Source organism: Epinephelus lanceolatus, chromosome 17 (genome assembly GCF_041903045.1).
Source record: "Epinephelus lanceolatus isolate andai-2023 chromosome 17, ASM4190304v1, whole genome shotgun sequence".
Taxonomy (NCBI): Eukaryota; Metazoa; Chordata; class Actinopteri; order Perciformes; family Serranidae; genus Epinephelus; species Epinephelus lanceolatus.
In genome coordinates, this window is record NC_135750.1 from 8,974,993 (window position 1) to 8,995,408 (window position 20,416).

General features: G+C 42.3%; 1 protein-coding gene across 1 annotated transcript; it reads left to right on the forward strand.

Annotated features, from left to right (window-relative positions):
• The first annotated feature begins 6,033 nt into the window (after nt 1–6,033).
• On the forward strand, nt 6,034–18,613 carry synpo2la (synaptopodin 2-like a). Its single transcript, XM_033613259.2, has 4 exons — nt 6,034–6,319; nt 10,770–10,921; nt 11,184–11,902; nt 14,677–18,613. Exons 1-4 carry the CDS (start codon nt 6,218–6,220, stop codon nt 17,289–17,291), a joined length of 3,588 nt encoding a protein of 1,195 aa, XP_033469150.2. The 5' UTR covers nt 6,034–6,217; the 3' UTR covers nt 17,292–18,613.
• Nucleotides 18,614–20,416: the final 1,803 nt, after the last annotated feature.

The following is a 20,416-nucleotide window of genomic DNA, read 5'->3' on the forward strand; positions in this document are numbered from 1 at the left end:
CCCGCACATACAGTACAACAAAGTTCATCTGCTGCAGAGCCGTGTACACAGTTCTGGTCTACTGGCAATGGGAAAGAGTCTCTAGCCTTTTTTAAAGCGAGTTCACCCATGTTTAAAAAACCTGCATACATGTGTTACTTTTTATGGATGCCACAACGTCTTTCAAGGCTCTAGCACCTATACTGGGACAGCATTAGACTTTTGGTTTTCAGACTCAGAGGGATGTGAGGATTTGAAAACAATGGAAATGTCTCCCTAAAATACAAGAATCCAGAAAGTTTTTAACTGTTCACAATTTGCAACCAAATATTCACCTATCTCAGTGTAGCTATAACACTGGTGTTTCTTCGTGTACTATGATCTGTGCATGGCATGATATTCAGGTGAATTAGACAATGGGCCCCTGGACACAGACAGGCAGAGGGCCCCACTGCCTCTCCTACACAGGCAGAAGACTCACAGACTTTGTGGTGGTTTTGCCCATTTGTTTGTTTTTTCTCTTTGTGTCACTTTGCAGTTGTTTAGCATGTCTCTGTGATAAATTTCTGTCTTTTCAGTCATTTTGTGTCTTGTTTTGTGTTCCTTGTAGATGTTATTTGTCCTTTTGGGTAATTTTGTGTCCTTTCTTGTTGTTTTGTGCCTGCAGTTTGTTTGCATCTCTTTGTGGTAATGTGTCTTCTTCTTCTTGTTTTGTGTCTCTAAAGGGATTTTGTGTCTCTTTGTGGTTGTTTAGCATATTTTTGTGGTAATTTTGTCTCTTTCAGCCATTTTGCGTCCTGATACTTGTTCTTTGTGGTCGTTATGTGTCTTTTTTAGGTAACTTCATGTCTCTTTGAGGCTGTTTTGTGTCTTTAAAGGGATTTTGTGTCTATTTGCAGTTGTTTAGCATCTCTTTGTGATAATTTTGTATCTTTTTGGTAATTTTGTGTCTTTTTTGGTTGCTTTTTTTCTCTCTTTATGGCTGTTTTGTATCTCTGAGGGATTTTGTGTGTCTTTGTGGTAATTTTGTGTCTCTTTTAGTCATTTTCCATCCTGTTACTTGCTTTTTGTAGTCACTAGGTGTCTTTTTTAGGTAATTTTGTGTCTCTTTGCAGTTGTTTTGTGTCTTTTTGCAGTTGTTAAGCATGTTTTTGTGGTAATTCTGTGTCTTTTTTGGTTGTTTCATGTCTCTTTGTGGTTGTTTTGTGTCTCTGAGGGATTTTGTGTCTCTTTGCAGTTGTTCAGCATGTCTTTGTGGTATATTTATACCTCTTTTAGTCATATTGTGTCTTGCTGTTTTGTGTTCTTTGTAGTCGTTACGTCAATCAATCAATCAATTGTATTTATAAAGCCTAATATCACACATCACAATTTGCCTCACAGGGCTTTACAGCATATGACATTTGGACCCTCGCAGCGGACAAGGAAAAACTCCCCCAAAAAACCCTTTAACTGGGAAAAAAATGGTAGAAACCTCAGGAAGAGCAACTGAGGAGGGATCCCTCTTCCAGGACGGACAGACATGCAATAGATGACGTACAGAACAGATCAACATAATAAGTTAACAGTAATCCGTATGACACAATGAGACAGAGAGAGAGACATGTTATGTGTCTTCTTTACGTAATTGTATGTCTTTGTGACCTCTCGTGCCTTTTTGAGGCTTGCTGGTTGCTACATGTTACTTTGTGTGAAATTTTGCAGACGAAGGCCAGGGGGGCCCTGACACTTTGAATCCCTTGGCCTGTGCCTGGTAGGTTCGTTCAATAATCCATCTATAGTTAAGGTTCACCCTGAAAACTGCTTGTTGAGTGCTATGTAAACTTGGTGTGAAGTTAAACACGCAACACAAAACACAAAAGGGTAGTTAAAGATGTGTCAAATCTAACTTAAGCTATTCTCAACAACAGAAGAGACAGAAAAAATACCACTACAATAGTGGAATTATTGAGAAATAAATAGAGCAGAAAACGCTCCAGGAGGCAAACTACTAGCCTGCCTTTAACCACTGGGGGGAGTGGTTGGCACAACTGAGCTACATGTTTGTTCAGATATCTGTCTAATACTTCACTTCGTAAAAACAGATCTGATATAAACTGGATCAGTTGTATCTGCGTGATTGAGCACCTGCTTTTACTGTGGTGCTCTAATAGATCTGATACGGTCTCCAGGAAGGGAGGCTGACATTTTCTCTGAGTGTCTGACCCAGGACTGATCTTGGTTACTATCCTGAGGTCTGGAGACAGCTGCAGAGCAATGCTGCCAAGGGGAGCAGCTATCATTGGTAACCTCCAGCAGCATTGATAATGGCAGCGTTGCCTTTCTAGCAGGGGGACGATCCAGCTTCTATCAACAGGTTTAAAGGCTGTCAATGCCCCAAAGGAAAATACAACATAGTTAAAGCAAGTTCACGTCTACTGAGACTCTGTGTGTGGTAGAGATGGAGGTGTTTGTGTTTGTTTGGGAGATTGTTTTTCAATCTATTTTTAAACTTAATTTAAGTTAAGATTAGAGTGAGTTCAGACATGTACGTATAAAAAGAAAGATAATGACCAGGAGGGAATAAGAGAACAGAGAGATGGTGACAATGTGAAGGACAGACCCAAAGTCACACTTGATCAGAGGATTCATAAATCAAATGTTTCAAAAAATTTATGATGGTTCATAAGAATTGACTTTTAAGTTAAGATCAAACTTGTCAGTGTCTCCCATGAGCATAGACCTCATTTTATACACTTTAACTAACCAGACTAGATTTTGGAAGTTCCCTTCACCCAATAACTGTATCTACAGTAATTACAAGGATTTCATGTAGAAACCACAAGAAAATATCCTTCAGTTCAAGCCAGGCTGCAGGAAAGTTCTTTGACTTTGTTTCACCTGTGCAGTGTGTGATAAAATACTCCCAACTATGATTAACTTGAGTATTAAAATCAACTAATATAAGGAAGAAAAATGCAGGAAGAATTCACAAAATGTTGGGGTTCAGTATCTCTAGAAATGCTTTCAGGTTCAAAATCCATTTAACCAACAATACAGTCATGCTACTATTGTGAGATTGTACTCAGACACAGTGGTGTTTTGTGACAAATGCTAACATCACCATGCTAGCACGCAGATGTTAAAGGGACAGTTCACCCCAAAATCAAAAACACATATTTTCTTCTTACCTCTAGAGCCGTTTATCAGTTTAAAGCGTTGAAGATATCAGTTGTAGTGATGTATATCTTCTCTCAAATATAATGGAACTAGATGTCACTCAGATTGTGGTGCTCAAAGTGCCAAAAATACATTTGAAAAACTCAACAGCAACGTCTCTTTCCAGAAATCATGATGACCCACTTAGTCAAGATAATCTACAGACCTTGTTGTGAGCAGTTTCATGTAGGAACTATTTTCTTCCTACCAAACTACACCTTTCAATTGTATCACCATGCAGAAGGAAGCACCCATCTACTGCTAGCTAACCTAGCACCACTGAGCTAGCTAACGTTACAGCTCAGCCAAGGAGGACGCCATTATTATTTACATCTCACGCTGTCACAAGCATGAGCCTCTTGTCCTTAGTAGATGCACGCTTCTTTCTGCATGGTGATGCGGTTTGTGGGTGTAATTCAGTAGAAGGAAAATAGTCCCTACATAAAATTGCTCACAGCAAGGTCTGGGGATTATGATTGCTGTAAAGAGACATTGTTTTATCATTTATGGACCCCACAAAGAGTAGCTGTTGCCTTGGTAACCATGAAAAGGGATCCAAATAAACAGTAAAACAATGTTATATCCAGGAGAGGGCAGAAATCTCTACTGTCGATATTTCCAACACTGAGCAGCTCACACCAAAAAAATCTACACTGTTAAATAGCACCACAGGGAAGAAGACAAATATTTTTATCTAAATTCTTGATTTGGGGGTTAACTGTCCCTTTAAACGATGTAATGTTTACCAGCTTAACTTATTAGGTTTGTTTCTGTGTGTGTTAAATGTGTTGGTTCAGACTCTCCACAGCTGTCATTACATTGAGGAATCTGACTGGTTGTAAGAATGTGGGGTCAGATTCCTCTGGATCAAGGTAAATGTGTGGTGGAATGAAACCAAATCTGCCTTTAAAGAGAGATTTCATCATGTGTCTGTGAATTTTTTATCAACCATTTCACACACCCAAAAAAAATGTTAATAATGTTTGCTTTTCTTGTGTGTCTACACTCTGTATCGGTTTTTATACAAGCAAGCATGGGTCCCCTCTGTGTTTCAAAGTGTTTGTCATTCAGTCAACACTGTGGAATTAGGACATATGCAGACACGCATGCTGTTTATCCAGAGCATAAGCATTTATCCAGAAGGCTCGATGATGACAGCCTAGAATGTCTCCAGATCCAGAGGAGCTGGCAGGATGCACAGCACTTAAAGGGATAGTTCAGATTTTTTGAAGTGGGGTTGTATGAGGTATTGATCTATGGTCATTGTATTACTTACAGAAGATGACAGTCAGCATGCTCCCAATTTGGAGAAGCAGGCAGGGGTGCAACTACAGAAGCTAAACAATGAGCTCCTGTGGATGGGTGAAGCAGCAAAAAGTATTTTAACCACTTAAAAAAAGGCCTACTCAAAAAAAAATGATTATGTTTAAGTGTATGCTATATTAAGAGTATTTCCACTGCTTTACCTTTACATCTGACAGCCCTTTCCTTTGGCACTATGCTACGTCAGTACAACACTGCACTCCAACAAAAAACACACATGGTTGGGTTTAGGCAACAAAAACACATGGTTAGGTTTAGGAAAATAGACAGGGTATGACTCTAGACGCCACTTTCCCTGGTGAAAGTCACCTGCCCTACTCAGACTTTCGCCACCTTAACTTTTGTTTTTGTCCCACTGCATTTCCCCCTGATGCCGCTGAGGGCCATGACACTATAACGGCGACCAGGCGTGTATCATGTCGATGTTGACGGACATCTTTTTTTGTCTGTGTCGCCGCAAGTCACTGCCCAAACGCCACATTTTGGCGACTTCGGAGTGAGACCGGGTTGTCTGTAAAAGTTCTTCCTTTGAGTACTCTGGTTCATGAAGGTATCCTCTTGTCTTCACAGTGAAAGGCATTTTGTTGAATCACTCAGTATTTTTCATGTATTTATTGTCTTAAACCGTTGAAAGTCTGACCCACACAGCTGATCTGTGGCGTAATACCTTGCGCGACAGTTGTGTTTATGTGTAAATACGGATGTTCTATGGTTGAGAAAATGTAGTACAAAAGGAAAGGGCTGTCTGACAGCAAGGTTAAACAGTGGGAGTATTCACAACATAGCATCCACCTAAACTGAGATTAATTTTTTAGGTGGCTGTCCACAAGAATGCATTGCCTAGCCTCCATAGTGGTAGTCTCCTTCTCCAAACTGGGGGGGTGCTGACCATCATGTACTGGAGGTAATATACTGACTATGGTTAAGGACCTCAGACAACCACTTCAAAAATCTAAACTATCCCTTTAAAGACTAACCATAAGTCAATCCACTCGTACATCATTTATTTTCATCGGCAGCCCTTGGTGTAAATCAAAAGATATTTGGAAGTACCTAATCATGAGCGGACTGTCCTACCATGGCAGGTCGAGAGTCTGAGATTTGAGCGTCTGGGTGTGACCTGACTAAAGGTTACCAATGACCTCAATGCTGTAAAGCCAGATATGAAACAGTGCCATTTGGATGTTCTCAATGTTAACTTTCCCTCGGTCTACAGAGAAGCAGGCAAAGCAGCAGAGGTGGTGGTGGTGTCCTATTTTTGGAGGGGCTATCAGCGACCCAGCGGCACAGGTCTGAGTGACAGGACAAGTGTTGCGTTGGACCCTCCCCTCGCTCATTTGGGGCAGGCATTCCTCAGTGTAAGCAGACACAGACCCCCCTCCTCCCTCCCATCATATTTCTCTCTCCTTCTCCCCCTCTCTCTCGCTTGGCTGTGATGGTTGGCCCACTCTGGCTATGGGTGGGCGCACAGGAGTGTGTGTGTGCATGTGTGTGTGTGTTCAGGTGTGAGCGTCTGCCTTGGAGCTGGACTCAGAGAGAAGTCAGCGTCTGGACAGTGTGGCAGGCAAAGAGAACGTCAGAGCTCTCTGAGGGGGCCCTGACCGCTGACCATGTGGCCAACACACTGAGGGCCCCCCAGATGAAAACATAGGAACCAAAGAGGAGCAAATCACCAATAAAAAGAAGAAAAGCTTAAAAAGACAAAGAGAGCAGAACAATGGTTGCAGAGGAAGTGATAATTACATTGTCCGGTGGAGCGCCGTGGGGCTTTCGTCTCCAGGGAGGCGTGGAACATCAGAAACCACTCCAGGTGGCTAAGGTAAGGCGGCTCACTCAGCAGGTTGGACAGAAGCAATAATTTCTTGGTTTGCTGATTGGAAAAAAGAAAACTGTGTTAGATTCAACAGCTGCAGTAAAGAGAGGTGAAACATCAGATGGGGTATATCAGATGGAGATTTAAGAAGCTGCGAACACAGTAGAAAATGGAAAATTGGCTGTGATGCAGGTTGGTTTGGGGCCTGAATATGAGTCATCATCTTGTTTGAGAACGGTCTTCATACAGAGGCGCACCAGTGATTGATTGTGTGAACTTCACACTTCAAGTTCAGCTTCAAATGTAGGGCAGCCTTGTCGCATATCTTCCACTGGAATGCTGCTTCTCTAATTTAACTGCATGATGCTCAAAGTTATGTGTGATAATGACCAGAAAATCTTGTCTACATTGCGACAAAAAACTTTGAGCTACCTACTGGCGCTGGTCCTCAGTAGTGCTTTAAGCAGCTAAGCGTTAACATTTTTGGTTCTTAAAGGTAATTGTTCGGTTTAACTTGTCATGTGGGGAGCTTATGGATGCTACACACCATTCACTCATCACCATGTGCTGATTGCCCTGGTCAAAAAGCATGTTTCCACTACGTCATCATTTCAGTAAGAAACTCAAATCACATCAGACATGCTTGGTCATCTATAAGCTGTCAGGTTACCTGAGATTTATCTGGAAACACTGTTGTAACAGTAGAAACCATACAGGTGAACAATGGATGTCATTAAAGTCCGGATCTAGGTCAGTTCTTGAAATCAGTGTGGCTCAGGCTAGATTGGTGTCTGTGATATAAAATACTGAAATTAATGGCTTCGTGAGAAATACAGGCGACTTTTATAGATGTTCTTGTATAACGAAGTTCACTGAAATAAAATGTTAACTGGGTAAAGGAAATATTTAACCTTACGACTCTCAGCTCATTTTACTCCGCTAAAGCAAATTCTTCAAGGACAAGAATTTGGTGACCACATTTTGGCACCGGTGAAGCGGTCCAGATTTGAATCTTGATCTCCATTTGAGAAAGCAGAGATTGACATGTAAGCCAAAGAGGAATATAAACTGGATAAAGGGATTAATTCGGCTTTAGCTGAAAAATTAGTCCCTCTGGGAGGAGGTGAGACTGAAAATGGTTGGGAAATAGAGTAAAAACTCAGGTAACACTTTAGCTACATTTTCTAACTTCATATTGATCCTCTGCCAATTGTATCGATTCAGTTTCATGTCATCACCGTCTGTGACATGAGTAAAGATCATCGATCCACAGTCGTCACTGTCTCAACCTTGTCCTTCCTGTTTAAAGAGACTTGGGCCAACTCTCTCCTCCATGACACCTTTATATATAGAGATCTTATTTCTGGGTAGTTCAGGTTTGAACACACCTGCACACTCATGCGTACATGTACACACATGACACATATCCACACATATGTTCAATAACTGTTGACTGAGCAGAACTACTTTTCCAGGAGGCTATTTTTGGTTGAGAAGCAGCAGGTCACGAGGTCAGCCAAGGTGTGTGTTTCAGCTCAGTGCTCAAAAATTAACCTCATACACTATTTTTATACATGTACCGTCAGTATCTTGCTGCTTGGAGCAGAACGATTAACCTCTTTAAGGAGGGTAAGAAGAAAGGAAATGCTGATTGCTAAACCTCTGCAAAAAAGCTGGTATTCTTCAAATAATGTGTGAGAGAGGTCGGACGTGATATTACCAGCCAGACAATATTCTGTTAGTATACTTGACTTAAGCACTTGACCTACAGTCTTTGAGCAGATACATAGCAGTCTAGCCAGTCTAGCTTTAAGCTGAGCAGAGAGACAATTGTTCCAAGCACTGATTCCATACTACATAACATATGTCCTCCATATTGTTCCTGCTCAGGCACCACATCAGCTCTGAATACATGATCAGGAGAGAGAAACCAACTAGCTTTTTGTTTTATGATGTCTGGTTTGTCATTCTTAGTATTTTTCTTTTAAATCTTTCTTATCTATGTACCTAATAAATATCTAAGATGATTACGTACCTATCTAGCACCACCCTGAGACAATTACTGGCCCCATCCTCTTTTCCACCACTAGCAAAAACAATTGGAGGCCAACATTTCTGCCTTTAATAAGCTGTGGCACGCTAATTTTTTTAAAGCTAGCGCAAAGGTAATGATATCTTGTGAAATGCAACAACCTAAGGCATCCATTGGCACCAATCATGTTGGCATAGCTTGTCACAAAGGGGGCTACATAATAGGACAAATTTAGGCTAAATTTTAGGAAGGGAACAACTGGCATGGCCATTTTCAAAGGGGAACATTAAACTTTCACTTCAAGTTATCTTGATGAAAATGGGTTCTATGGGTACCCATGAGTCTCCCCAAAACTTAAGACTTGTTCCCAGTAAATATTTTGTTCTTTACAATCAATGTACTCAAGTTAAGGTTATTTATTCATTCATGTATGGAGAAGGAAAGCCAGACCAACCAAAGAACAATGAATCACCTAACATGTATAAATAGATAACACATTAAAACAGGATTGTTGTGGAAGTCAAAATGTCAGCTGTACTGGTATCAGTCTAGTCTTAACTGTAAAATAAAAAACCAAAGTTGATCAGAATGCAATCCTTTAACTCTCCATACTGACAAAGTCTTCAACTAGCCTATATACTACAACCGCATAATAGAATTCCTGAAATTCAGTTAAGGCTTTTAGTTTTTGTGTGCCACCCCAATGTCCCCATCTGGCCACCCCTATGACAAATTTACAGTATGGGGGTGCTTCTGCCTACATACCTCACAAAATCTTTATGGTGAAACCTGTCTCACGAAAACTCCCTTGTGCCAGCCAAAGCGGCGCCTTTACTGGCTAAGAGGCTAATTTTTGGGCTTTGGGTCATGCACCTCTATGGTATACCTCTGAGACAATCCCAACATTCATAAAACAACCACTTCTTATCAACAGTATTTAGCACCTTTAATAATGTTTGCTCTTTAAAATGTTAATCCTACATGTAGTTGACTTGTGCAGAATGTACACAGAGCCACAGGACACCAAATCACCTTTATGGCGGTGGACAACAGCTGCCTCTGTTTGACTATCCAAAACAGAGTGCTCCTTCACCCCTGAGACCAGGAAGGAGTAATCTTGTCAAGTCTAATGCTATACCGTCCCTAACAGGTGGAGCCGTCTGGGGCTTCACTGAAAGAGCTGGTGTGTCAGTGCTGGGTTTGTGCCTGTGGGCCTGCATGCGCGTGTTTGTGTGTTTATTTATACAAGTTTATGTGTATTTTTGTATCAGTCCATGTGGTGTGTGTGTGCGTGTGTCTGTGTCTGTGTGTGTGCGAGCATGTAAGGGTATTATAACTGTTATGACATGAGACCACAAGGTGACTGACTGAATGAATAACTGACATCCTGTGCCACAAGCAGGCACAGGCCACTTTGAAAGGCTTAGCTAAATACGGATGTGGGATTTCATTACAGGCAAGTTACCAGAATAGCTGTAAAGAAAACTTATTAGGTCAACCAAAGCACCATTTCCTTATCTCTGAAATCTAGCATACAATATTCATTTGATACATGACAGTGCCCCCACAGAGTGCAATCGACACTGCAGTCATTGTCTTTGAAAATCTTCAAACATCTGCTTTGAATTTATTACGGGACATGTTGACGTGGCTTGCAAAGACCTGAGGCAGTTTAGGGTGGGCATAACGCCATGGTCCTGACAGACCTCATGCACAAATAGCAAAGCACCAAATGAAGATGGCTGCTGGCTGGCATTTCCCTGTTAAAGTGTGTATAAGTGCCCCACTTGAGCTGCAATATGTGGCATATGTCCACAGCAAGATCGAACTGTCAGGACAAAAGCTGCTCTCTGTCAGTCACTATCACAAACCAAGACAAGACAGAGGGCAGAGCTCTGTCAGACTTTTATTTTCTATCCCTGTGTTACAAAAGCCAAACATACAATTCTGAGGTAAATAATGAAATAGCAATGAACGAAAGACAGAACAAGCGTAGCGTTTGGACCAGTGGTCTTAATATCCTCTTTTAAGTTTCAACTGTACTCAGCTCTTCAAACCAAATCTGTAGACCTAGGGCTTGACCTTTAGCTTCAAGTGATATTTGACATGATAAAATCCTGGAACAATAGAGTGCAACATAACAAAATAAATTCTCCCAACACAGAACTCAAAAAATGTATATATGCCCTTCTGTTTAATCACCAGAATTCAGATGTGAAAAACTTGAGGCTTGACTCGAGATGTGCCCTTGAGACATAAAAGAGACCTGGGTGTCTCTTGAAGGACACTCGAGTTGTCATGGATTTGTTCCAAAAATCAAAAAAAAAAAAAAAGATTGGCTTTATATTGTAAATATTGTGTGATATAACCCACCAACATTTTCGTAACCTTTGTCATCAATTTTATCCCTCTTTGCTTGTGCAGGTGCGTAAACGCAGCAAGGCATGCAGGGCTGGGCTTCGAGAGGCTGATGAACTGGTGTCCATCAACGATCAGCCATGTGGAACGCTATCTCATGCCCAAGCCATGGACCTAATCGACAGCTCCCCTGGGATATTACATATCCGGGTAAAAAGGTCAGAGGAACAAAAGAATTATTCTCTTACTAATGATAAACCATCATCAACCCATCGTAATTGGGTAAGAAAAAAATTTTATTATGCTCAAATCAAAGAGTCAAGTCTATGAAAATGTATTGTATCAAACACATATACTACTGCATATTACATAACATCCTACTCACTGTAAGAATCCAGATTTAGGAAGTTACATTCTAATGTCACATCCAACAGCCCTCATTTGGCCCCATCAATATTTAAACCATTCACTTGTTTGCAGGGTGCCTGCTGGTTTTCAGTCCGTGGTGCTTGTGACCCGTGCCCCATCCCCCCGTATAGACAAAGAGTACCGCGCTGCTCTGCGTGTCATTTCACCCAACAGCCCCCACCATGCACCCGTCCGTGAAGTCCACCGTAGCCGCTCTTCCACAACCAGTGGCTTGACATCTCCACCTGGTAGTGAGGCGTACTACGGTGAGACTGACAGTGATGCAGATGTGGCGGGCTATGAGAGACAGCGCCGGCAGAAACGCCGCAGCCCCAGCAACTCCAACCCGGGGAAACCAACAGGACGAGCGTCTCCTGAGGGTGGCGAGACATCAGAGATGAGTGGCTATGACAGCGCTCCAGATGCACAGGTTTTCCCCAGTTTGATAGATGGACGTGGGGGAGATGGAGATGGAGAAGGGGGGCTGCCGGGGGTGGCACGGAGGGAGGTGATTTACCAGCCTCCTGGTCCAGGAATGTGGTCCTCCCAGACATCCACTGAGACCTCCTCCATCATCTCCTCAGCAGATGACCAGGGGCCACGGGATGCAGGGCAAGAGGAGGATAGTGGCTTTCTAGAGCCAGCTAATGTGCCGCTGGTGTCCCCTGAGAGGGCAAAGGAGGCCCTGATGCTGAGCTCCCGCAGCCAGCTTGTGCCCATGGTGGGTCCTGTGAATAAACCCGTTGATGAGGAGCTTACAACAACCTACATGGAAAAGGCCAAACAAGCCAGTAAGTACAGCTGAGGAAGAAGAAGAAGAAATATGTGCATCATGTGGCTTCCCCAAGCTTATGTAAACATTCCTGATAAAGGTCACTGGTTGGTTTAAGAATCACAAAACTTTTTCCACAAACAGATAAATATATATGTCATTAGGTGAAGTCTTGTAGCAAATACAGATTCTTTCATTTCAGATCTTTTTTTTATCAGGGATGCTCCTCTTGATTCTGTTTAATGTTCTTTTCTATGTATTATGTCTATGTGCCATCTGCTTTGCAGCACAGAAATACACCACTGAAGTGAAGATCAGCTGTTCCCATACACAGGAAGAAAAGTTCTTATATGGCTTCATATGCCAACGTAATATTGACTTGAGATTATATGTACAGTACATGCCTTTGTTGAAGCTCAAGACAAATATGCCCCTGAAGCACTCAGAGAAAACCTAGATATTTGCAGAGGGTTCAGCAGTAAGTTCAAGTCTCCACACCTTGAACACCAAACTGATAACGCCACCCACGCTCCCTTCTTTGTTCACATTTTGTCTCTAAACCAAACCTATAAAAGAGTCAACTACTGGTTTAAAATAGCCTTTTAGAAAGTTAAGACAGAATATGTATCTGCAAAAAGTAAACTTAGTTTTGCAACAAACCCGTCCCTATTTAAAAATATGTATTTTCAATATTAATCCTACAAATAGACAGAGCTATGTTTTAATGCAGTTCAGTACATTTTCTTGCCAACTGATACCTGAAAATTAAACTGATAAATATTTATTAAAGTAATAGGAATAGTGTTTCAGTGCTTAATCTTTAAACTGAATCTTAGTAAAGACAATCATTAAGTGCTAGTCATTCAATCTGACAGTCAACCACCTCAACCAACCAACAACTACCAGTAAAGGTATACTGTGCACACAGGCCTGAAATACACATGCACGAATAGAACCTACATGCATTAAATAGAGAGATGTCAGAGCGAGCTAGCTGCCCACAGACAGAAGCCCACAGCAGTTGGGGGTTTGGTGCCTTGCTCAGGGCACAACAGCAGTGCCCAGGAGACGAACTGGCACCTCTCCAGCTACAAGTCCACACTCCACACTTGGTCTGCACTTGAACTGGTAACTCTCCTATTCCCAAACCAAGTCCCTATGGACTGAGCTACTGTTGTCCCAAAACTGATCTACTGCCGCACCTGTAAAGTATCAAAGTAATCCATTTCAGTTATCTCTTAAGACCAACTAAAAGTATTTGCCAGTTTATTTATCTGCAGAGACACTGCCCTCTGCCTGTGTTTTCTTATTTCTTCTTATTTTGCTGTGTTTGGGACGTTCCTAGTTACAGTGCACAGTTGAGGTTGGGTCTTTATAAATAGGTAGCAACCAGGCGCCAGACCATGAGCACCATGGATCCAAGAGGAAGCTACAAAAATCACAGTCTCGGCACAGAAAAAACACAAATATAGCGAGGCAAAATACTAAGCAGACACAGCTGAGGTTGGCTTTCACTTTTACTTTTGTTTGGAAACAGTAGCTGACAATTCCTGCATAGTATACCTTTAAAGTTAGCAGTCTGGTGTGAGTGGGTGGCCTAAGCTAAAGCTGTTAAACAGAGCATGGCCAACACAGTTTACTATATTTACCTCCAGTTATGTGTGTAAAAACCCCAGTGATTAACGTGGGAGCACTGAAAAGCATCTACAGCTGTTTTAAGGTATCAAGTAGCAAAGCAGGAATACTCTCATTTTCCCTTCCCCTTTCTACATATCTTCTCTCGCTAACCAATTCTCATTCTTTTGATATTTTATCAACTTCAATAAAGACAGCAAGTGTAATGTGTTTTGTATCACTCAATATTCTTCCAACACATGGATGATAAGGTAATGTGTCACAAATATAAAAGGGAACATGGAACAGTCACCTTGACTGGCAGTTGAAGATGGTTTGTGTATCTAAAATGTCACAAAAGAAAGCTGGTGTTTCACAGTGTTTACCGTTTATCATAATGTGTCTTTTCTAGTTATTGAAGGCTAAAAAATCAAGTCAAGTCTTACGATTTTTGGTATTTACAAACTTTGAAGAAAGATCAAAAACTGCAAAAATACACAGAGCACTGACACTTGCAAGAATTCCTTCCTACAACTTGTCATCCTGTTCATCATCCATAATAAGCCCAGGAAGAGGACAGAGCTGGGCTATTTGAAGTCAATGGGCTGTTTTAAGAACTCAAATAAATTCACTCTTGTAAATCCCCCTTGCCATCACCAAGTACAGGTTTAAAATTCCAATGTCCTACTTAGGAACCTTGTCCTAGACAAATTAAGAATTCCCTTCACGTGGCAATGCATATTAGGGTAACGGAATTAGGTTGCCTATGATAATCTGCTTAATACCATAACAAGTTAAAGCATATGTTGTGACTGCCCTTTGAAGTTCTCCTTCCAGTCACCTACGATGTACAACTTTCCACTAGCTTGCAGATATTTCTAGTTAAGTTAGATGTCAGAGTACATAAGACTAATAATGTGCAAATTTATCCTTCACCCCAGCTAATGTGAGAAGCTGAAGGCTTGCCTGGAATTTTCCCGGAAGTGCTCCTGTGGCATATTAAGAGATGGAAGCCTGTTGAAGGCATGGTGGTCAGGACAGGTTTAGATGCTCATGTCAGAGTCAGTTCTTGGTTTAAAGGTTAAACCTATTAATTTAGACTTCGCTGACCTTACTGCAGTATTTGTGATATGCTACTGTGCAACTGTTCCTAATAGCTATGGCTTTCATACTCTGCAGAACTGAACAGAGGGGATACTCAGCAAGACAAGCAAGTAAAGGAAGCCAAAAGCAAGTGTCGAACAATTGCGTCCCTACTAACTGATGCTCCCAACCCTCACTCCAAGGGGGTGCTAATGTTCAAGAAGAGGCGGCAGCGCTCCAAGAAGTACACCCTCACCAGTTTTGGTAGTGTGGATGAGGACAGGTGTCAGGACTCACAAGAGGAGGATGGGGTATTCCCTGGAAGCGAATCAGAGTTTGATGAGGATGGCTTCTCTTCAGTTCCTGACCCAACTTGGGATAGTGACACCTTGGATATGCTGGAGAAGAGGGCAACTGCGGGCACTGAAGGTCGTGGGGATGGGGCAGAGGATGCTCCAAGTCCAGGGTTGAGTGACACCGCAGGCAAGGGCGCCCAGCTGTTTGAGCAGCAGAGAAAGAGGGCTGCTGAGCATGCCAAGAAGGTAGAGGCAGCCCAACCTCATGCTCCTCCGCCATCTCAAATCCAGGAGCAGACTCAGATTTTGCATCCAGAGACACAACCACAGATACAGCCAAACCTCCAGCCTCAGCAGATGATACCACCCGGCCCTGTAGTAACACAGCAAGAGCCGCCTCAGGCTCCAGGCCCCGTTGCAGCCTATGGAATAACTATTGGGGACCTATCCTATTCTGCAGTTAGTACAGCTAGCGTGATGATGTCACCTCCATCTACAGCACCAAAACCAGCCACTTCCTCTGTGACTGTTCTAACCAGACCTGCCCCACCAGCTGAAACGCCACTACCAGAACTACCTGCTAGTAATGTTCTCAACAGAACGGCACGGCCTTTCACACCTGGCTTCATCAGCATTCGTGCTGCGACTGCCCCTGTAACGTTCCGACCATCCGTCTCGAAGATGAGCCAGCGTCCTGCCTCAGCGGCTGTTGTGCCACCACCATTCTCCACTGTCTCTGAACTAGCTACATCAGTATCGGCACAGCTACCACCTGGTCCTCCGCCAGTGATCTCCCCACCAACCTTTGTACCTCAAGGTCCCTTGGCCCCGACACCGGAAGCTCCTGTTACCTTTTATCCTCCCGCCGTCTCTACCTCTGTAGAGAAACTGGAGCCATCACCACCAATAACTGCCACTCATCGGGCTCCATTTGTAGCTGTGCCCCCAGTATCTGTGCCTTTCATGCCCCTGGCTCCACAAGCACCAATGGATCCAGCCCCAGGTCCTCCAGCATCTCAAATTCCTGGCTCACCTGTTCCAGTTGCACCATTACCTCCAGTCCAATTGCCAGTTGCTCAACCACCTCCACCTCAATTTTCCATGGCACCTGTAGCTACAGTGTCTGTGGTCTCTCAGCCAGAAGCTGTAGCTCCAACCCCTATTTCTGGTCGCACAGGAATCTTGCTTGATGCTCGACGGCGAACAAGTGGCAAACCCAAACCTATGTTCAATGTTCCAGAGATCAAGAAGAACTCCCCCAATCCTGAGCTATTGTCTATGGTGCAGAACCTAGATGACAGGTCCACCCGACACAAACATGGCCAACCACTGTCTGAGGGCATCTATGATGATGCAGAGGAAGAGAGGGGTGGTGAGGCTGGCATGGGGAGGGTGCCTCCCCCAGTGGCACCCAAGCCTCGAATCATCCACGAGACCCCACGGATTCTTCAAGCAGGGGGTAAGGGGGCCGAGCTGTTTGCCCGCAGGCAGACCCGCATGGGAATGTATGTAGTGGACACCCCACCCGAGACCCCTTACCAGCAGGAAGTGACTTCACAGAGTGCACCCCAACACCTTGACTCCTCCCCCAATCCTTTCCATCTCTCTCAGTGGAAATACTCCCCAAATGTCCGAGCTCCTCCACCCATTGGGTACAACCCCCTCCTGGCCCCCTCAATCCCTACTGGGCCGCAGAAGAATACAGGTGAGAAACGAGAAAGCAGAGGTAGAGGAGGCCCCCAAAGAGAGGGTATCAAAGCTCTGGATTTCATGAGAAGGCAGCCCTACCAGCTCAACTCTGCCATGTTCAACTATGGGGGTAGTGTCACTAATCTGTCAGCCATGCCTTCCTATCAGGCTCAGAGGCAGCAGCAGGGTGACTACATATCAGCAACAATGGTGGGCAGCTCACTGACCCCACCGAAGCAAATCCCCCTTAAAACAGCCCGTGTCTTTGAGGTCAAGCGATTCTCCACACCCACACCCATGTCAGCTCCCACTCTGTCTCCAAAGGTCATTGCACCCCGTTCGGCCACCACCCTCGGAGAACGTTTGACTCATTCCGGCATGATCTCCCCACCTCCTGCTCCTGTACCTTTCACTCCAACCCCAGCACCAGCCAGTGCCCCAATGCCAGCTTCACCTCCCTCCCAACCAGCTGGACTGCCCGGCCTCCCAGTATTCTCTGCCACCCCTATTCCACATCCTGTGCCCCCTTCAGTCCCTACACCTTACACTCCAGTATCGTACACCACTGGGCTCCAGTCAGCCAAGCAGTTCCAGAGTGCTCCTGAGCTCAGTATCCTGGCGTCTTTGCCCCCAGTTAAGTCCAATGCAATTCAGGCGCCCAAACCACGTTTTGTTGCCACCAAGGGAGGTGTCCAGCCCCGTGTGTGGAGGCCAGGGGCAATGTGAACACCAGCATCCACCACATTTGGACATTTTGTTGTACTATTCATTTAGAAATGAAATGAATGAATCAGCCAACTCTGTTAATTGATCCATTGTTTAAGTCAAAAATGCTTCTTCATTGTTGGTAATTAAATATCTTTGGGTGTTGGGTGGGGCTTAGGCTTTAAGAAATTATGATGGGCAACTCTCTAATTAATTCATTGATTAATTAAAAAAAAAAAAGATGACAAATTAACATAAGGGGCCCTGCAGCCATTCAAGGTCTAGTGTGTAGGATTTAGTGGCATCTAGTGGTGAGGTTGCAGAACTGAATCTTCTCCCATGTACTATGGCGGGTGACACAAAAGCACAAATGGCCCGATCTACAGCCAGTGTTTGGTTTGTGTTTGGTTTGGGCTACTAGAAACAACATGGCCGACTCCTTGGAAGAGGACCAGCTTTGTATTCAGACACAAACGGGTCATTCTAAGGTAATAAAACACAGGTGATTATACACCAAGTATTGTATCAATTTCTGCCAGTATATCCCCCAAAATCCTTCACACTGGACCTTTAATTTAAACCCTAAATACAACTGTAAACATAAAATGATGAAGTGATTCAGTATAGAGTTTGAAATCCAAAAGCCAGTCAAGTTTTTGAAATATGTTAGAACTTAAATATTGCAAATAGATTGTTAACATCTACTTGCTGTTCAAAATGCTGCTTATCACATTTATTTTTCTGCCAACACATTTACTCACACATGTATCTGAGTGACAATAACAATAGAGTATACTAGCACATACTGTATGCTGTATAGTCCACCATACGCCTGTCCTGGGGGAGGTTTGTGTAAGGCTTCTGGAGATCTCTTTCTACTAATTTAGCAGAAATACCATCTAAACAGAGCCTGTACTGAAATATTCTTTGAAACTTGAAATGTCTAAGAGATGCTGAAAATGAATCGTTGTGGTTCTGATCATATGACTAAATCACTGGAGAAATGTGTTGTAGTATGTTGACAGGTGGGGGATTATAAAGCAAGCTTATATCTTATCTATCTTTGAACATTTACTTCTGTTATTCAGTAGTTGTCTTACTACATGATGTGCTCCACATGCTTTTTTTTTTACCCCTCTCTGTTTGTAGCATTGTCAAGAAGGAACCCATGATGACCTTGTCTCCTTGTCCCGGGGTTTAATTGATGCATGACCAGCTGAACATTGTAAGATGTTTTTAAATGCCTATGCTCACCTTGGAACTATATGTGAAGACAAGGCCTGCTCTTGCAAGTGTTAGCGAGGTTGTGCCAAATACCTCTGCTCACTATAGCCAAAAAGAAATGCTATCTTTTTTAGCATGGGTCACATTCAATAAGTGCCTGGGCTGTCACTGAATGTACACTTGTCACTGGATATCACAGCTTCTATTAGGCGCACCAGAGCCTCCTTAGTATCCGTGTGATCGTTGCAGACATATGTAATTTCTTAACTTTTATTAAACAAATAACACAGATGAAGGAATGTGTATTTCGTTTTGATTAATTGTGATTTAATCCGAAGTGGTGCGAGGGGAATTTGACTGATTTAGACGCACCCAAAATCCTAAAAGGATTCAAGAAATGAGAGCGGCTGTGGAGGAGGGATACAGGCAGTGTATACTGTAGGTAGGGCGGATGAATGGGTCAGAGCCCATCATTTGTGGGCTACTGGGATTTATGGTTGAATTGTACATAGTTATGCAATCCCACAGCCTGTAGAAGTTAATGGGGAATAGAAAGGAAAGTTTGATACCTGATGTTTACTGGTAAAGCTAAAGAAGCCGATGGAAAGAAGCACAAAGGTTTAGCTATTAAATAGCACAGTTGTTGCTATAAAAAAGTAACGATAAACATTTAACGGCTATAAACCTTGAGAGACCATAGGTAAGAAGTAAAGAGACAAAGAAATGAATGTGTCGTTTTCAGATGTGGAGTTCTTGGGGAGATACTTTTTTTTTTTTTTTTTTTTTACCATTTTTAAAATAAAATATCTCTTAAAGCTTTGTCTTGTTTTCATAATATTATGGCTACAAAAAATATAGAGTGTGAATATAGATATGCTGAGGTGTAAAATATGATAAATGTTTCTGAATGTAGTTTGATCAAATAAAATATGTTAAAATGTTTGTTATTGCTGCTGAGTAGAAGTTTATACTGACTAGAAGACAAGGCATTTTTAGAGAAATAAAATCAGATTTGAAAGCTCTCCAGTTGTCTGTCATGTCTGATTTTACACTGCCCCCTGTTGCTGACTGTGTGACCATGCTCTTTTCGTTCATACACAGTACATGCAAATATTAACAGCCTGTTTTATGAGAAAAAACACAAATGCACACGCACAGTAAGTATTCAAGGCTTATTTGGAATTTCTGTTTACCATAACATATCAAGACCATCTGCACATGAACAAATATACTATAAGTCAGTCTGTAGCTGTGAAGATATTTGACTTAAATTAATTGCAACTTCCAAGCCAGATCATGAGTTTATACATTTTGTGGGTTGTTTGATGAAGGAAGAAAGCTATTGTTAGTTTTTATTATTATTATCATTATTATTAATTATTATTATTTCTTTTATTTGCACACACATACAACTGCATAAAATCTGAATAGTAAAAAAGAAAAAGTAATAAATGTGTCAGGTACCTTGGTCTAGAAGCCACAAGCCTATACAAAAAGACCTCCCCTCAACTTAAGGAGAAAAACAGAAAATTACAGAAAGAAAGGAGAAAAGCAGACAAAAGAACTAAACAAAAATATAACATAAGATAAATGACATCAGGAAGCACACTGAGCTGTAAGTGCAAAATAAACCAATAAAGTAATCACAAATTCCAAGAAATACAAAGGACACAAGGCAAGAAAGAAAGAAAGAAAGAAAGAAAGAGGGGGAAATATATTTATATTATTATTATTATTATTATTATTACATAGTATTATTATATAATACATTATCATTATATTATAATATACTTATATTAAAGTGAAGAAATAATTAGACATCATGAATTAAACGTAGTAATAATTTAAGGGATTACTGGCCATGTTTCAATTTCTCAGAGGGAAGGTGGACCTGATTAACCTGTCTAGTATCATATGAATGA

Bases quoted from the DNA above. Each gene is read 5' to 3' on its own strand.
- synpo2la (XM_033613259.2), top strand. From the start codon at position 6,218: ATGGTTGCAGAGGAAGTGATAATTACATTGTCCGGTGGAGCGCCGTGG. The intron at 6,320-10,769 runs GTAAGGCGGCTC...TTGCTTGTGCAG, and splicing joins AACCACTCCAGGTGGCTAAG to GTGCGTAAACGCAGCAAGGC. The intron at 11,903-14,676 runs GTAAGTACAGCT...CATACTCTGCAG, and splicing joins GGAAAAGGCCAAACAAGCCA to AACTGAACAGAGGGGATACT.